The sequence below is a fragment of the Harmonia axyridis genome, chromosome 2 (genome assembly GCF_914767665.1).
Source record: "Harmonia axyridis chromosome 2, icHarAxyr1.1, whole genome shotgun sequence".
NCBI lineage: Eukaryota > Metazoa > Arthropoda > Insecta > Coleoptera > Coccinellidae > Harmonia > Harmonia axyridis.
The window spans coordinates 20,266,577-20,284,742 of NC_059502.1; the positions used below are offsets into that span (position 1 = coordinate 20,266,577).

At 35.1% G+C, this 18,166-nt stretch overlaps 1 protein-coding gene across 2 annotated transcripts in view; it reads right to left on the bottom strand.

Moving 5' to 3' along the window:
* Positions 1-18,166, bottom strand: part of LOC123673652 (SCY1-like protein 2) — a 224,692-nt gene that overhangs the window by 58,984 nt on the left and 147,542 nt on the right. For both annotated transcript variants that reach the window (XM_045608245.1, XM_045608244.1), the window contains exons 10-11: positions 17,760-18,009; positions 702-1,052 (exon numbers count right to left, since the gene is read on the bottom strand). In XM_045608245.1, coding sequence (XP_045464201.1) covers positions 702-1,052; positions 17,760-18,009 — 601 coding nt within the window. The remainder of the gene's footprint in view (positions 1-701; positions 1,053-17,759; positions 18,010-18,166) is intronic.

Here is an 18,166-nt window from a genome sequence, read left to right on the forward strand (position 1 = left end):
ATAAGAAAGAAAAACTTGGGTGGAATCTTCCAGTGATAGATTCCTTCAAGGAGGTTTATTGTACCTTCAATACTTCAAGGTCCAAAACGTATCTGGATTTCAGGTATAAGCTATAAGATATAAGTATAAGCTACACCTTCTAACTGCCTTCCTAACCTCAGGAATTACCTAATGAGAATAGGATTATCAGAAGCTGATGAATGCAGATTCTGTGGGGAGGAGGCACAAACTCCCGATCACCTGCTAAAAGAATGCCTTTCCTATGTAAGTCAGCTCAAATGAGGAATTTGTAGGAGTGATGATGTAACCTACTTGAAGTAAACTCAGACATTGGAGTGCATTAGACCTCTGGAACTAGCAGGAGAGTTGTAGATGTTGCAGTGGTGAGAACATAACTGATGGGGGCATAACAGACCTTGAGGTAGTAGTTTAAGGTAACCCCTTAACAGTTATCAGTGATTTTCCATTGTACACGATAAAGAAAATGCACCACCGTGTATTGTGCTTCAATGCTTAGGAGATCCACTTGAAGTTGAACAAGTGGTTCAAGGGATCTTAAAATGTTTGCAAAGGTCATTATTTTTTATATTTTTCAGATAATAACAGTAAGATGATTTAAAGATTAGAGTGGATATATTTACTTTTGATCAATATTTCCACAAGACTTCACAGTAATCAGGGTTATGCTCCCTCAACCTCACCTGTAGAGTTCTTCCTAGCCATGTCTTCGGCACTTGAAGTTTTCCTCTGTTCAATCCTCAAGTTGGGGATGTTGAAGGGTGGTACATGCATGTTGTCGGAGCTATACTGGTGTCTGAGAGGTCTATGTCTTTCAGGACTTGGCAAGGAGAGGTTGTCTAATTTTAGTTTATTCCTTTGATTACGATCTATCTGGTCCAGCATTTCTTGAAGGACTTCCATCAAGATTGTGAAATGTTCTAGGTTAAGGGATGGGTTGACGGTTTGAGGAAGTAGGGAGGGCATCACTTTGGTCGCCATCAGATTCACTGTTAGACCATACTTCTTATCGCTGAGCATCAATCGATAAATATCTGTAAGAATTTGGGAAATGCGGTTAGCTGCTATCAATGGATTAGAATTATTTCCAAGCATTTATAATTTGGACTTTTATTTAATTGAATTTTTTTTCACTAAAAATTTACTGAACTTTATTAGAGTGTTTATAACTAGATGAAATTTTTTCATGTTCATTTCAAATAACTTATCCCAATATGAACCTGAGAGATCAAAAATAAATATCTTTGAAAAATTAGATAAAAAAGTATCCTACACTAATCATGTAGGGACATCAAACTTCAAATATTCCATTCAGAAATCGTAATGTACCGGGGTTTTCACCATAATTTGACCCCCCTTTAACTTTGTTACTAAAAGAGGTACAAAAAAATTTTTTCTACAAATTTTCAACAAAATAGACTAGTGTTTTCAAAATGATTTCACAAAACTCAATATATACAGAGTGGTCAACACATTAATTGTAACTTCATTTTTTCAATATTTGACTAGTTCTCTTTCCCATGATTTCGAATGTATAACATATGTTTGTCCATTCCTTTGGCCTATCTCTCTTATTCTGAGTTCCACAGAGTTTCAAATTTTAAGAACCACCTGGCAAGCTAAGTAATAAGTTCTCAATTGGAAGGGTGTGATAATTCAAATTGCCCTTTTTTGAGTTATCTCGTTGGCAACGATATATGACATACGTTTCTCATTGAATGAAAGTATTCATCGAATATGCACTACACAGAAGCGGAAAAATTTGAAATATTCTGACTTCATGTGAAGAACAATAAAAATAAGAAAGCTACAAGGAGAGAATATATGGAGTTGCATCCAAATCATCGAATTCCAATTTATCGTGAAAAACGTATGTCATATCGTTGCCAACGAGATAACTCATAAAAGGGCATTTTGAGTTATCGCAGCCTACCACTTGGAAACTGATTAGGTACTGAGCATATCATATCACATGGTTCTTAAAATTTGAAACTCTGTGGTACTCAGAATGAGAGAGATAGGCCAAACATATGTTATATATTTGAAATCAAGGGAAAAAGAGCTAATCAAATATAGAAAAATATACAGGGTGTTTCGTTCGAAAAAATGAAGTTGCTATCAATATGTTGCCCACTTTGTATATATTTTGTTTTGCGAAATCATTTTGAAAAACACTAGTCGATTTCGTGAAACTTTTGTAGAAAACATTTTTTTGTACCTCTTTTAGTAACAAAGTTAAAGGGGGGGTCAAATTATAGTGAAAAACCCGATACAATCTTGTGATGTGATCAAACCTATTGGCTAAATATTATTTATCATAGAATATTTTGAGTTCGTGGCGCCATTCTTTTCAACTGAATTTAATAATCATTTCTGTAGGATATTTGTGGTGTTGGCTCGGAATTTATACAGGGTGGCCATTTGAAAACGAAACAGACGAGATTACAGACGAAATAAAGTTTTTCGATAGAAATGCTCGGACAGGTCGATTTCTGTTTCGAGGGGGACAACTTAAGATGTAGGTTACGGACGCATAGCGCTTCAACCCTTGCTACTACAACCCTCACCCCCAAATTTTGAATAGGGAAGATGGGATAAGTTATACCTCATTTGAGAGGTATTTTTATACTGATTTCAGCACAGTAATTGTTTTTTCATTTTATGCATTAGTTCTCGAAATATTCTTAACTAAGTATTTGAAAATGAAGTGGTGTTTTCATGACACTTGTAGTGTTTTGTGAAAAATCGACATTTTGAGCTTCAAAACAACCATGACTGTGGCTTCCTTCCTAACTAACTAACGCATGAATATTTCGAGAACTAATGCATAAAATGAAAAAACAATTACTGTGCTGAAATCAGTATAAAAATACCTTTAAATTGAGGTATCACTCACCCCATCTTCCCTATTCAAAAATTGGGGGTGGGGGTTGTAGTAGCAAGGGTTGAAGCGCTATGCGTCCGTAACCTACATCTTAAGTTGTCCCCCTCGAAACAGAAATCGACCTGTCCGAGCATTTCTATCGAAAAACTTTATTTCGTCTGTAATCTCGTCTGTTTCGTTTTCAAATGGCCACCCTGTATATTGAAGTGATATATTTTATAACACTCAGCAAATTATATCAGATTCCTGTCCATGAGTGCTTTCTTTCAACTGAAGAATAATAATTCAAATAATCCTAACTTTCAAAACCGATCGTTCTCATTCACTTTCCTTTGCAGATTTCAGCCGAAATTGAATGATGTAATAATATTACATTGAGCCATCAAAAATCCATCTTCCAATTTTTCCTTTCGCTACGAAAAAATTCCCACGCAGTCAGAAAAACAGTTCTGACAACAACAGTAAATTTGTATAAACTCGAGTAACCACCAGGTGTATATTCGTATCAATTTGCAAACCCGGGATAAATCAATTGGAAAAACACTCCATTTAAATTACGTAAAACCTGTTAGGTTCCGATGAAAAGTTTTAGCGAGGACTCCACGGACACATAATTCACAGCTTGCTGGATAAATTCGGCATCGGCATTTACGAAGTGAGATATCGATTTCTTGATGAATTTTAGACTTTTGGTTGGACATAAGCAGGGGCGGTACCACTAAGAGGTGAGGGGCAACCAGTAAAAAATTGCAATTTGGGGAAAGTGAATTTCTTGATGGTGGAACTACGTCTTATGACAACTTTTTGATATTTTTGGAATAGATTGAGAATATCAACTAATTAAGTCCTCTTTCCTTATCCTAAATTAGCTTTCTATTTTATTACCTTCCAACGCTCTAAGAAGATACTTAAGCAAATCCTCAGCTACACTAAGAAGAAACCGCAACTTCTAACTAATCTAACTTAGTGTAATAGTCTGTGACTTCCGGAAAACAGACAGAAACTAAATGAATTATTCGTATTTGAAAATTTTATTGGCTCATGTATACTTAGCAATCCGTAGAGTAATAAACATAGATAGAGGGAGTATACGGAATTTTTACATGTCCCCAACATGGTTAGATTACGTTGTCGGATTGTGATATATTTTCAAATCCACAATTTTACTATATCGTTATGAACATATATCATAATGAATGAAAAATATTCATTTAAGTGATTCCCGATTAGAATGCAAATTTGAATATTTGGAGTCCGATATTTTTCCTAATTGTCGAATTTATAATAAGCAAAATATTTATCATTTTCTGTATCTACCTGCTGAAATCCAAGGTTTGGCAACTTTTGCTCTCCTAGTGTCATCGGTTGTTTCACGTCGTTTGGCGCGCTTGAAGTTTGTTTTCTGAATTTCTGATATATTTAGGTAATTAGTTCCAACTATTTTAAGATTATATGAAACGTCGATTCACTATGGAACATAAAAAAGACATTCTTTGTGGAGAAATTCGCGAATTGAGTGAAATGTGTCACTGATATGTTTTTACTTTCGCGCTTCATGTTTGATAGTTCATGTTGGGGACGAAATTTGCTTACTGAAAATGACATATGCTCCGTCTATCTATGTTCAATACTCTGAGCAGCATTCCCTACGAACAACTAATTACAATTCATGAAATGTCGAATTTAGTTATCAAAATATCGAATTTTATTTTTTTTTTCTATGTTTACCGGAAGTCTACTCCACTCAGTTAGAATTTGCGGTTTTTTTTTAGTTCAAGTTTTCTCAATAACTCATGACGTTTTCATTTTCAATATAGGTTGTAATTTGGAAATCTTGAGTTCTTTTGAATTGATGATCTTCTCATTCTGTTCACTTTTGGTCCAATCCACAAGCAGTCTTAAAATACTACGTATTGGCAGAATTGACAATAGGGATGTTGAGTCATATAATAAAATCAAATGAAGGTTTTGCATATTGAAGGCCGTTTTTAGAATACTAAAATAGCATTTTCATTATCTTATTTCTCGAATTAAATTCAATGAAATTGATTTAAATTGTGTTAATTCTTATCGACTAGCACGTGACTGCAAACGCCAATTAGGGCAGTTTGACGTCATTGCACTGAAACGTTTAGAACATAGACAGATCTAGTTTATCTATGGGGTAAAACGTCAGATTATATAATCAAACCGTATTGACTGACAAAATCAGCTGATATCAGTTCAGTTTGACAGACCGTTAGCACGTTGTGACCATATATAAACTAGTTAGTTTGTCTATGATGGTGACTTTATTATGCAGTGACGTCACCATAATACCGTGACAGAATGGAGCGTTTCAGCTGGATTTTTGAAAACTTTTTTTATTTACGTATTTTTTATTGGTAATTTCTATATTTTTTTCCGTGTTTATATAGGGCTTATCCACAAATTAAAAGCAATTTTAAAATATAGGCAACATTCTTATTGAAAAGTTCTCTTTGGAAAAATTTTTTTTGCAGAAATATTGAAAGTAATGCGAGTCTGTGCCTGATTTTTCCATAAAAATCTCATTACCTCATGAACTGTCGAGTTTTTACCAAAGATACGTCATATTGACGAAATTGTCATCAAATAAGCTATCCAATGATTCAATAATACACTGGGTCTGTTTCCGGTATAACCGGAGGTTGCAGATACCTGGTAATATTTCAGGGAGAGAGAACATTATCTAAAACCCCAACATGCAAATTTCCAGCACAAAATTATGATTAGTTTTCCTCAAACATCTAACAGTCCATAGCGGTAAATCACCCTGTATAGATTCAGTTCTGGCATGGAGCTCCCTCACCTCAAGTTCCGCCCCTGAACGGAAGCGATTGATCGTTGTGTATTCAGTAGAACTGCACCTTGAGTGCTGTTTTTCTAGACGAATCAAATCATGCCTCAGAGTTTTCCGGAAAGATTCGAGAATAATTGCTCCATGGCCCAGGGAATGGAACCTTGTTTGAATTTTATATAAGCCCGCGTAATTTGTAATCGTCTGAGCACGATTTGGATCCGTAGTTAATTTTTTGTACCGCTTTCGTTATTACTGGGATAATATTTGAATGAATGTGTATTCTCCCTCTATTACGAGAATTCAGGGATCTGGAATTCATTTCGATATAAGGGGTGGATTAAATAGATTGATTGTACTTTCGATATAGAGCCTTATTTGGGTATATGTAATTAAATTAGAGCCATTAATGTCAATGATAAATTGTTTGAGTATAGGCCTTGAACGAGATGCAGGAGTCTCAAACGTTATACGATTTTGATCGAAAAATATTGAATCACAAACTCGTAGGCGGTGAATTTGTTTTCTAAAATCATCCTTACTACCCTGGAAAGCGGACAGTTCGATGGAGCAAATGACAAATATGAAGAAATCCAAGCTAAAATCCTAATATCAACTCAAATGGGAAAAACAATAGGAGTAAATATACTTGACAAAATGACTCATGACCCAACTTCAGAGACTTATTCATCCAATTAGTAGAGAACAATAAATCCTTAGGAGCTGTCAAAAAAATGCATCTTCTCAAAACCAATCTAAGAGGAGAACCAACCAAAATTATCCAGCATCTGGAGAGAACATTCCCCAACTACAAAAGTGTATGAAAACTTATAGAATACAGATATAACAACCCAAGGTTGCTGTTCAATGAGCACATGGACAATCTACTCAACTTTCTCAATATAGAATCCGGCTCAAAGAACCAATGTTGAGTTGGCGTCTCAACGTTACCTTGGGTTCTAAGATAATGGATTCTTGAGGACTTAAGGGTTGTGACTGAAGGCGGATCATGTGTTAATGAACGTTTATTTCTAAAACTAACAAGTATATGTAACATAATTCTAGTGACGTCAAGAACTACGTAAATATGATGCCAATCGATTTATTAAGGCAATATTAATTCTACAGTTCAACGGGAAAATGAAGCTAAATAGGTATTTCTCTGGTCAACTTACTTCGAAACGGAAATGGATATGCTGATTCTAACGGGTGTTTTCTTTCGAGGTATATAACTTTGAGTTGGCATTACTGTTCAAGATGGCAACCGATTCAACAGTTGTCAAGTGATTTATTCTCAGTGTGGTTTGGCAATTCATTATGAATAGATTCACGCCTGAACAATGCTTGCAAATAGTGCAATTTCATTTCGAAAATAATGGTTCTGTGCGGAATACGTATCGCGCACTACGTCCATTTTATTTTGTTTAGCGATGAAGCGCACTTCTGGTTGAATGGCTACGTCAACAAACAAAACTGCCGCATTTGCAGTGAAGCTAATCCTCAAGTGTATGACGAAATACCGTTACATCCAGAAAAACTGACTGTTTGGTGAGCTTTATGGGCTGGTGGAATCATTGGTCCGTACTTCTTCAAAAACGATGATGGCCAGAACGTTACAGTCAATGGTGATCGGCATAGAGCCATGATTACTAACTTTTTCATTCCTGAATTGAACAACCATGATGTCCACAAGCTGTGGTTCGAACAGGAAGGCGCAACATGTCACATAGCTCGTGCCACAATCGATTTATTGAAAGACACGTTTGGTGACCGCCTAATTTCACGTTTTGGACCTGTGAATTGGCCTCCAAGATCTTGTGATTTAACACCGCTAGACTACTTTCTGTGGGGCTATGTAAAGTCATTGGTCTATGCGGATAAGCCACAAACCCTTGACCATTTGGAAGACAACATTCGCCGTGTTATTGCCGATATACGGCCACAAATGTTGGAAAAAGTCATCGAAAATTGGACGTCCAGATTGGACTACATCCGAGCCAGCCGTGGCGGTCACACCCTGTATAAACAATTTGAAGACACACATCCTTGAATCTACTTTTGATTAAGAAATATGATTTACCTTCTGAAATAATTTTATGTGAATATTATTTTATTAGAAAATTATGATATGATTAAAGATTTTCTGTACGTTTCGTACAACTTCTGAAACAGAACAATTTATTATCAGAGAAGTGCCATTGACGTGGAATGCAAAATTTTCAATGCTCTGAACGCCGATACGAAATTTATTAGAAACAAAGTTGAAACATTTCTTCCTTGAAAAGGGCTATTAAACCCTGAATGAATTTCTTTGAATGAGTTGAATTATATTTTATTTTATTCACAAGTGTCTACTTGTCAACTTTGTATTGAATTCCAATTTTTGGTGTGACTTTTTTCCAGGTTCATGATATTTCAACTTTGGAAATAAATAAATTATTATTATTAGTAGGGAGGACTGGGGAGCTTTGATACATGGTCAAATTTCGCGCCTCTGTTCTTCATAGAAGGCGGAATAGCGTGCAGTGCCTCTATGAGTGTGAAAATAGTTTCAGTACAAATCTAGCAATGATCGCGTCACGAACAAGAGTTTTTGAGCATAAAGTGTGTTTTCTACAGATTCGATGTAAAAATTTGCATAACAAACGTAAGGCTTTATCTCTTTATCAATGAAAACTAACGAAATTATTCTTGATGCGCTTTTCATTGAGAACATATAGGCCAGTAATACAGATCTTCAATCGAATATCATAACATGTTCACGACATATCTTTTCTAAATTTGTCTTCTAGGGAGGTTAGATACAGTCTGTGTCGGAAGGGATGATACACGTTTTAAACCTCTCTATATATTTCGCAGCAGAAGCTACGAACAGACATTTCAAACATTGCAGGCAACGAATCCATGGTTCTCGAGGACGAGACGCCGAAAATAATTGATTGCAGTAGATGCAAGCTGGATCGTCATTTTCATCAGAGAATGGAGTGCCATTCAGCCTGTGCAAGTGTCAGTAGTAAAATAAAAATGAAAACTTGCGAATTATGTAGGAATTAAGTAGTGTTATGATAATAAAATATTGTTTTCTTATTATTATTGTATCAAACCTCCCTTTTAGTGTATCAGGCCTCGCATGTATAGGGAGGTTTGAGACACTTTGCACCAACAATTCCAAGAACTCATAATCAAGGTTGAAATTTTCATTTTCAGTAATTGAATATTGCTAAATGTCTAAGCGGAGTCCTTAAATTTCACTCTGACATAAATGGATTGTTAATGGTAAACACAAATGTTTTATTAACAATTTTGTAAAAAATGTATCAACCCTCCCCAATCTCCCCTATTGCTAAAATAAATGGACTGAAAAGGCAATACCAAAAACCATGATACCGCTAGGTAGGTATTCAACCCAATATTTACTTGGCAAAGTCATCATTCTTCCAGCTACTGTGGTGAGGTATCGAAATTTGGAAAAATCCTGTGGAGGTATTTTCCTGATCTCATTTGAGATTTATTCGGCGACAATTTTCAACGAGTGAGTTTCTAGTTTCTCTTCTCTGGCCTATACTATTGTTCTTTTGACTTTGTAGCGTTTTTAGGCTGGGTTACGTCGTAGATGACGTGTTGTAGAGTTTTGCCCTAGAATATTTTAGTATCGAATATTGGAGGAGAAGTATTTTTAGAGTTTTCAAGTTCAGGCATCTGAGAACTGTGTAGGAATCGACGTTGTTATTGGAACCCAGAGGACGTTTCGACGTTATTTGGTATATAGGAAGTCAAAGAGTTCAAACTTCAAGTAGTTAACTGTGACTAATTTCTAATTCAATAAATATCAACTGCAAATTCACCTATAATATTTCTCGTTACGCACAATTGTAAGACTCGATTAGATCTGACCGGGTTAGTTAGAGGGTATACATTGTTCTTTTTTTACCACATTTATTATTTCAATATTCACAGAAGTTACCACAGTGAAAAACTGTAATATTTTCTTGCTGTCATTATTGTTATTTTGCAGAGCTCGTTGAATTCCACTGTATATATCTATATTTTTTGGTTATTTAGATAATGGACTAGTTTTCATTTTCTTGTTAAGGATTAATTCTAAAAATTTAAGTAAAATGAAACCAAACAGTGGAAGAATCATTGAAATATCTCTAGAAATGAAAAAGTTATGGGACTTTCAAGTTGCGCTTGGAAGAATAATTTCATAGTCTAGTGTGTGACGTCACGCCACTTACACGAGGCAACTGGTATTCGCAGAATGCTTACGAATTCATTGGTGTACAATCACTTGTGGTGTTCGTGTCGTGTTTTGTTCGTTACACGATGGCTGAAATAAAAAAAAATTCTACAAATATTGTATTGTGCCTATGTGTGCAAGCACGACAATTAAAAACCCCAATAAATTGTTTTTTCATGTACCAAATGACATGAATCAAAGGAAGAAGTGGTGCAAATTAATGAGGCGTGACTTAATTGGACCTAAAACTACTTCATATGTGTGTGAAGATCATTTTGATGTAAGTACCTATCAGTACCAGCTGTCTATTTCTGATAATAAAAATACTAAGGTGTAAGTTGGTTTGAAATAAGTTATTGAGTAAAAATAACTTTGTCCTTTCACGAAGCCTTCTTCCATTATGGTGACATAAAAACAAAACTCGAGTTAAAACTACACTGTACAACTACAAACGGCGCGAGAGCCTTGGCGCGGCTGAGTATTTAAACGTAATTTATGGTGTAGCGATCACAGGCAAGTGGCGTGAGGTCACAGACGAGTCGGAGACCAAAGACGTTCCGCGCTAAAATACGTAAATTTAAATAATCTATTTCTCAGTAATTTATTGATGGATTTTCAAAATTTTTTCACTGATTTATCAGTTTTGCTCTATATTTTAATATCGTATCAAATATAGTATTATCAACATCACTAAACTAGTCCATTGTGAGACTCGATTAGATCTGACCGGGTTAGTTAGAGGGTATTGTTCTTTTTTTACCAAATTTATTATTTCAATATTCACAGAAGTTACCACAGTGAAAAACTGTAATATTTTCTTGCTGTCATTATTGTTATTTTGCAGAGCTCGTTTAATTCCACTGTATATATCTATATTTTTTGGTTATTTAGATGATTATAGTGTGTATAGTGTGATTCAACATCAAGTCTCATCCTTCCCCACCCTTGCAGTTTTTTCAGGTTTCGATTCACCAAAGCTCACGCATGAGGTATTAGCTGTTCTTATGTAGAATCGGTGGCGCCCTTTTAGATATCTCCTGAGCTAGCCAGCGGTGTCCGAGAGTAAGATGAAAGACGAAGGTCATATAGTATAATTGGTCAACAGTCCTGAATATCTCATATGGATATTCTTCATATTCTATTGCAGCAGTAACGAGATATCAATGTTTTCATTTTGAGAAAAACAGAAAATAATGACGCCATTATTTCTCCTAGGTATCATTTTAATGAGTCGTCGCCTGACGCGAAATGAAACGCTGAATTGAAAACAATGTACACCTTCATCCAGCGGAAATTCATTCATAAAAACGATTAATCAGCCAGAAGGCTTCTCTTGGGGCCACCTGATCTCCAGCATCAAACTCCGTCTCCATTTACTTATGAAAAAAGTCCCCATGTAGCCGACTGGAAACGAATAAACCTCCAATAATAACGGAAGTTTCCTTATTAAAGTTTATTAAACGATGTTTTCCCAAGCCAAGGCCTGATTGATTATTCTGGAAATGAATATTCGTGCGGCGTTCTTGATTAATCAAGTAAGGTGGAATATTCCTTTACGAAGGTTAACATTTTTGGTTTGTTATCTTCTATAATATACCGTAATATTATCGTTCGATAAATTTTATCAAGTTTCCCGAAAGGTTTTGACTTAAACATTTTGAATTCAATGGAAAAACGATTCTTATTATAAGGAGATTTTTGGTGTACTTCCTACTGTAAATTTAAAATATGATATTCAATAATTTTCAACATAAAATCTCACACCGATTCCTAATTGAACACTGCAAATTTTGATATGATATATTATTTCTACACTTAGTTACTTCAACTAAATGCAAGTCAGGTGCATGGTTCCTTGTTCGTACTCGATTTAGTATATTATTGAATTTTCGTTTTGCTATAATTTTGTGTAATTTTTTGTTATTTTCATAGTATTGTAGCCAACACCTGAACTGAAACAATAACATCCACAAGTTGATGTGGTTGTGTGAATGATTCCGATGTCTTTTGTTACTACAAGAATAAACATTAAAATAAAGCAGAAAAACTATTTCTGACTTTGTGAAAACAGCTTATCTTTCCTATTGTGGCTGGCATTTGGGAGATCATGATGAATTTTTGGTCACACATTTCGTATATTTGAGGCACAGGATAGTTGGAAATAATGCCTCAAGTTTGGTGCCAATGGTTTGGAGACAATTGCGAAACTACCAACAATGACTGCTTTTTTTTTTCGTGTGTGGAATCTTCACTATCTTAAAACAATAAACCTGCAAAAAATGTTTCTTGTTCGGGAAAATGCAGGTATATTCGAAAATGCAGGCACATCTAATTTCTCAGTTTGACGGGCAATAATAGTAGCCTAACATTAAGAAGTTTTGTCGGACTAACAGATTGCGCAACGTTTGAATATTCCACTGACTTCAGTAGGGCGCATAGTGGCCCTTTTCCTGGAAACCGGCAGCGTTGCCTGGAGACCGGTCCTTGGTCGACCAAGAGTAACATCAGCGAAAGAAGACCATTATATCGCTAATTCTACTCCAAGGAATCTAACGGTATCTGTAATAGTCATTTTTTTGAGGACCTATAGACAGGGAGTCTAAACCAGTACCATAAGGAGACGGTTACATTCCTCAAATGAACGAACCATGACTGGTACCATCTAGGTAGAAAACATCATTGGAATAACCATTGATCCTCGCGTAAAGATTTTGGGGATAATTTCATTTATCAGGATGATAACTCCCCACCACACGAAGGGTTCAAAACATTCTTCAAGAGAACAGTATCCAGAGAATGAACTGGCCGGCAAACTCACCAGACATGAATCCAATTAAGCATCTATGGGATTACTTAGGGAAAGCAATAACCAAGTGCCAAAACCCACCTTCAACATTCAGGATTTGAGTTTAGCCCTTCAGGAAGAATGGAACGATATGCCTGAAAATTTCACTAATGACTAGATTCGTGGGATGCCTAGGCGTATTGGGTTGAAAATTGATTGGAAGAAGAGGTCGTAATATGGACTATCGAATTTGGATTCAGTTGAGGAATAACTATAATTAATCAAAAATAACTAGTCGATAAATTTAGATTTTTTCTCATTTTTCCATTTTGTCTCATCCTGCATAAAGCAAAGAGTAACAAACAAAGAATTCCTATCAAATATATTGCAGTTGAAGTAGAGGAAAATATTCATCTCATTTCCATATATAGATTGTTTATTTCTCGAGAAACCTAGGGGAGTCAAGACTTTTGAAGATGTGTGTAATGACAGTACCTAATATAATGAATTTATTCCATTTGGATTTTCGACACTGTATATATGTAGGCTTGGTTAATAGATCGTCTAGAGGTATGATTCGATTACCTGGCCTTTCGTCTTTTCTCCGTGACTTTGTTCGGGTTTGTAATAATTGAAGTCTTTTTAATTATATACATATACTAGCGGACCCGACAGACGTTGTCCTGTCCACAATTTCTCGTTCCTCCATCTGTTCTATATGGTTGTAAACGCAGCGTGTATGTGATTGTTGCTCTTCATTCCCCATAAAATAAATTTGTAAAAATTTTGGATCGGCATCAGGCATTGGAAGTAACGAACCAATTTGGTGATATACTTGGCCTTGAATTTTGAATGTGGATTCAAAATTACGGCCATCTTCATTATGAATAATTTTTGTTGCTGCAAATGAAGTCATTTGGAAGCATGAATTTAATTTACGAATTTTCCGTAAAAATAATTTCGATTGAGATGTGATTCCAGCTAAAAGCGTTTTTAAAGGTTCTGGTGGTGGTTTTAGCGGTGGCAGTGATATTTTTCCAGATGCGCAACATAAACCAGCTGATTCACCTTTGTACTTGAAAGCATGACAATGTTGACACTCTTTGTCCATACTACCAATCGTGATCAATGCATGTGATGAATAATCTATTTCAGGATCATATTCAAACGCGAGACGATTAAGTGATGCTCGTGCCAATGCTCGATTATCTTGTACTCGCTGTTGGTTACGTTCTCTATGTGCGTTGGTCGCTCGTTGACGTGCCTCTCGTTGTCTTAATGTATTAGCACGAAGACGTTGAGCACGTTGCTCTAAATTTTTATTTGCACGTGTACATGCAGCTCGATCTCTTAAATTTACATTATCCATAGAATGTTCTTCTACTGTTCTATTCAATCGATGATCATGAACTAATTGCGCGTGCTGAGTACGTCGACCAATATTTCTTGCTCTTCCACGAGGACGTGGCATTTTTCTACAAAAATAAAATATTGCAAAATAATATACAATGAATATCAGTTACTTATTGATAATGAATTTTTAATTAATTAACTCAAAAGATTTATTATGACAAATTTTAGATAAAGAACATGTAATCGCATTTTGTGAGTTTTTTTATTTAATATCTCCAAAAATGAATTAATTGTCAATAAAAATAATTAAAAAAATTCAATCCTCTAACTACACAAATAAACTTGAAGGTTAGGTTGGTTGTTAATAAACGCACGTGTAAATTAAAAAAGATAATTTATAAAAAATATACTCACTTCGATTCCGCACTAAATTTACAAAATGTATAAGTTATTTATATACACTTCAGAACTCTTCGAAAACTAATGACATTAAATATTTTAATTAGCAACTTCACTTGAATAACACAATTATAACACAAAATAACGAAATACTTTTTCAAATTGATCGTAGCACTATCTGTCGGGACAAACTAAAATTAAAATAGAATAATATTGAATGCGATGATAGCGCCATCCGTCGAATCTGATGTAAAACATTCCAAAATCAAAAACTCCTTACAAATAAAAATCAATTGAAAAAACATCTGAATTCACAAAATTATTTATACACACTTCAAAACTCTTTAAAAAATAATTACATTTAATATTTTAATCAGCACATGAATTGAATAACAAAATTTTTTTCAAATTAATCGTAGCACCATCTGTCGGGACAAACTAAAATTGAAATAGAATAATATTGAATGCGATGATAGCGCCGTCCGCCGGATCTAATGTAAAACATTCCAAAATCAACAACTCCTTATAAATAAGAAATTAATTGAAAAAACATTTTCCAGTAGACTAAACTGTAAATCTAAACCATTCTCGAATCTCCACGAAAATAGACAAAAAATTTCATCAAAATTGGTCCAGTCGTTTAGGAGGAGTTCAGTCACATACACACGCACACAAGAAATATATATATTAAGATTTACAAAGCCACACTTCAGTACAAACTCAGTATTGAAAAGATCTAAATAACGTCTTAATTATTAGACTTTACTTGAACTTACTTCGACTTAGATCGAACTTCAACTTACTCTGACCTCCCCTGAATATCGACTTCGATTTTTCCGGCTTTACCACACCCTTAGCACTACATATCGGGGGAAAGTACCTTCCCTAGTCCAATAAGAGTTTTGCCGTACCGCCCAAAAAGCTCTTCGTGGATTCCTGGAAATCGAATATTCTCGAAGGACTAGAACCTGATCCACAGATGTGACACATCTGGTACAACCTTCTTGTTTTCGATCTTTCCTAACCCCAGTAAATCTCCTAAGACTTACAATCGAGAAATCGACCCGACATGTCTTCGACATCTCGAAGAATCAACACTTCCTTTCTGAGTTATATAGAAAAGCAATTCGTTCCTTGTAAATTCATTGAAACTGTCATGCCCTCGACACTTGAAGAAACTAATGGGTCTCCAAGCATCCTGTTGACCATCTCAATTATTTACAGGGAACAATAACTGGATCCTACATATATAATTCGCTATAAAAACTAATAGAACTTGGATAGATGTAATTCAGAATAGTTAAATTAACGATGGCAATTCGAAATTTATCGTTACGATGATCGAAATCAAGCAACACAAATTGACGTTGACACTTCACGGTGTACATTCCTCAGCCGTGTCGACATCCAGACACAAAATGTTTCTTCAGAGGAACAAAGTACCTATTGTTCACGAAAATTGGCTCTCAGTATTCATGACAAGCGGGGGATCCCCTTCCAAGTCTTCCATCTGACCTGGGAGTCAATGACGCGATGAATAAATTCCCAATCAAGTCAGAAATGGTTTGCAGCACTTCAGAGAGGGATCCTGTCATTATTCAAGCGGTGCCGTAGAATGATGGGATAATATCGGGACTAATATTGAAGCTTTTAAATCCGGCACATCGAAAATATTGGGGTTGGAGTAGTATCGATTATTCGGGATGAATGTTTTACGACCTATTCTGTAGACATACGCGGGTTTTTATGGAGTTCTCTCGCAGTTTTGTTCTGCTCGAAAAAAAGGCTGTAATTTTGAGAACAGGTGTGAGAACTGAAATCAATAGGGTTATTGGTTGTGCTGGAATCACTATTTCAATGAGTTTCCTAGGAGTTTTTTCGGAAGTTGATTATTGTCGGTCAATGTTAAGATACACCTGATTGGGAAACAAATGAATAATTTTCTTAAAACAACTTTTTTGCGATTTAAATAGTTATTTATAATAAAAGAAGTGCAAAAGGCATTGATATTCTTCCACCAGTTCAAAAATTAAATAGGTACGAGCCACGAAGTGGCGAGTTTTTAATGAACGAGTGGAATAATGAACTTTCTGTACGAGTATTACACCTACATTATTTTCTTCAATTCACTGAATTCTTATGAAATTAAGGAAATAATTCCATAAATATCGTTTAATGATTTTTGCATTGAAAAATATGGATTGGCAGAACCGTTTTCTTGGAACGCACTGCCTAGTGAAGTTGTATGCGCCCCGTCAATAAACGCTTTCAAAAACCAACTTGATCATCATTTGACTCTATCGTGATTTTCAATGTTAATTTGTTTGTTTTTTTTTCCTGCCTTCTCTTTTTGATTGTATTGTTTTGAACTCCTCGCTCACTAGCAATGTATTTCTTTGAATTTATTTGTTCCTTAGATGTATAGGCTTTTGCCTCCTCTTTTCTTTTCAATAAATAATAATAATAATATATAAATCCGTGAGAGTTCCGAGTACCTACCAACATAATAAATATAACCATGAATTCAGTGTGAATCAATGAGGTACTAACATATTCATTATAAGGAGTGTTACAGATCCAATTATGATTTGGTTTATCAATCTTTCAGTTATTGGAGTATAAAAAATACAAAAATTCTGTGCGAACAATTTTTGACTTATCACCTATCACAGATGGCTCTGTATTCAAGTTTGAATTTTCTGTCTGAACTACCTTTACGTACCCGTTCAATTATTCATTCACATGAAATTTCAACGTTTCTGCCGAACTGTTTGTTTTCAGTGCATGTTTAGTCATTGATCATTTTCACATTCGATTACTGATCCATCTATGAAAAATTGTTCGGACAAAACTTTTGTATTTTTTTTACCGAAGAATACGATTCTGCAATAAAAAACAGAGGTTCCCATTCGAAATCCCAAAGTTGTCCTTCTCCCCCACAAGGGTGAAGGGTTTCAGCATAAGCGGACTTCCCCCACAAAATCATAAATCTTTTATTCGAAACATTTCTGCGATAACTATGTTTCCTTTTCGCTTTTCGAGATTTAACTTAAAGAATTCACCCGGTATATGTTTTATGGTTTTTGTCTGGAAATATAAATCCAATGAAAACGGCCCCAAAAATTTGAATAAAGGTATATGACCTATTGTGAAAACATATGGTTTTATTTAAGTATCTATTATTTATCAGAAGCACAACATGTGAACGTTTTCTACCCAATAAAAATTATAAATATCAAGAATTAATCCTTAATCCACTCACTTACGACCCTCAATGTGATTTGGGGATCAGCCAGTCTTATGTCATTCAGTAGGGGTAGCACCTCGTCTATGATCTGGCCCTTGTCGAGCCTTCCCAAAGTCCTTTCTACGCACGAAAGGACATTGGAAACAATTTTCAGATCCGTTTGATTCTTCTCGTAGATTGCTTTTGTTTTGGCGAGTATAATTCTTCTTATCGACGTATCATCTAAGTAGTCCGAAACGTTCGTTACTGCTATTAAAGCGGCATTCTGGAAAAAAAAGGGTAATTATTACTATGTTTTTTTGGTATACATATTGTATGTATAATTTTCACAAACAATGAAATTTTATGAGAAATGATCCAGGAGGTAATTTTGTACATTGCAATTTGGGGAAACCTTATATGAATAAAAAGTGAGATTGAGG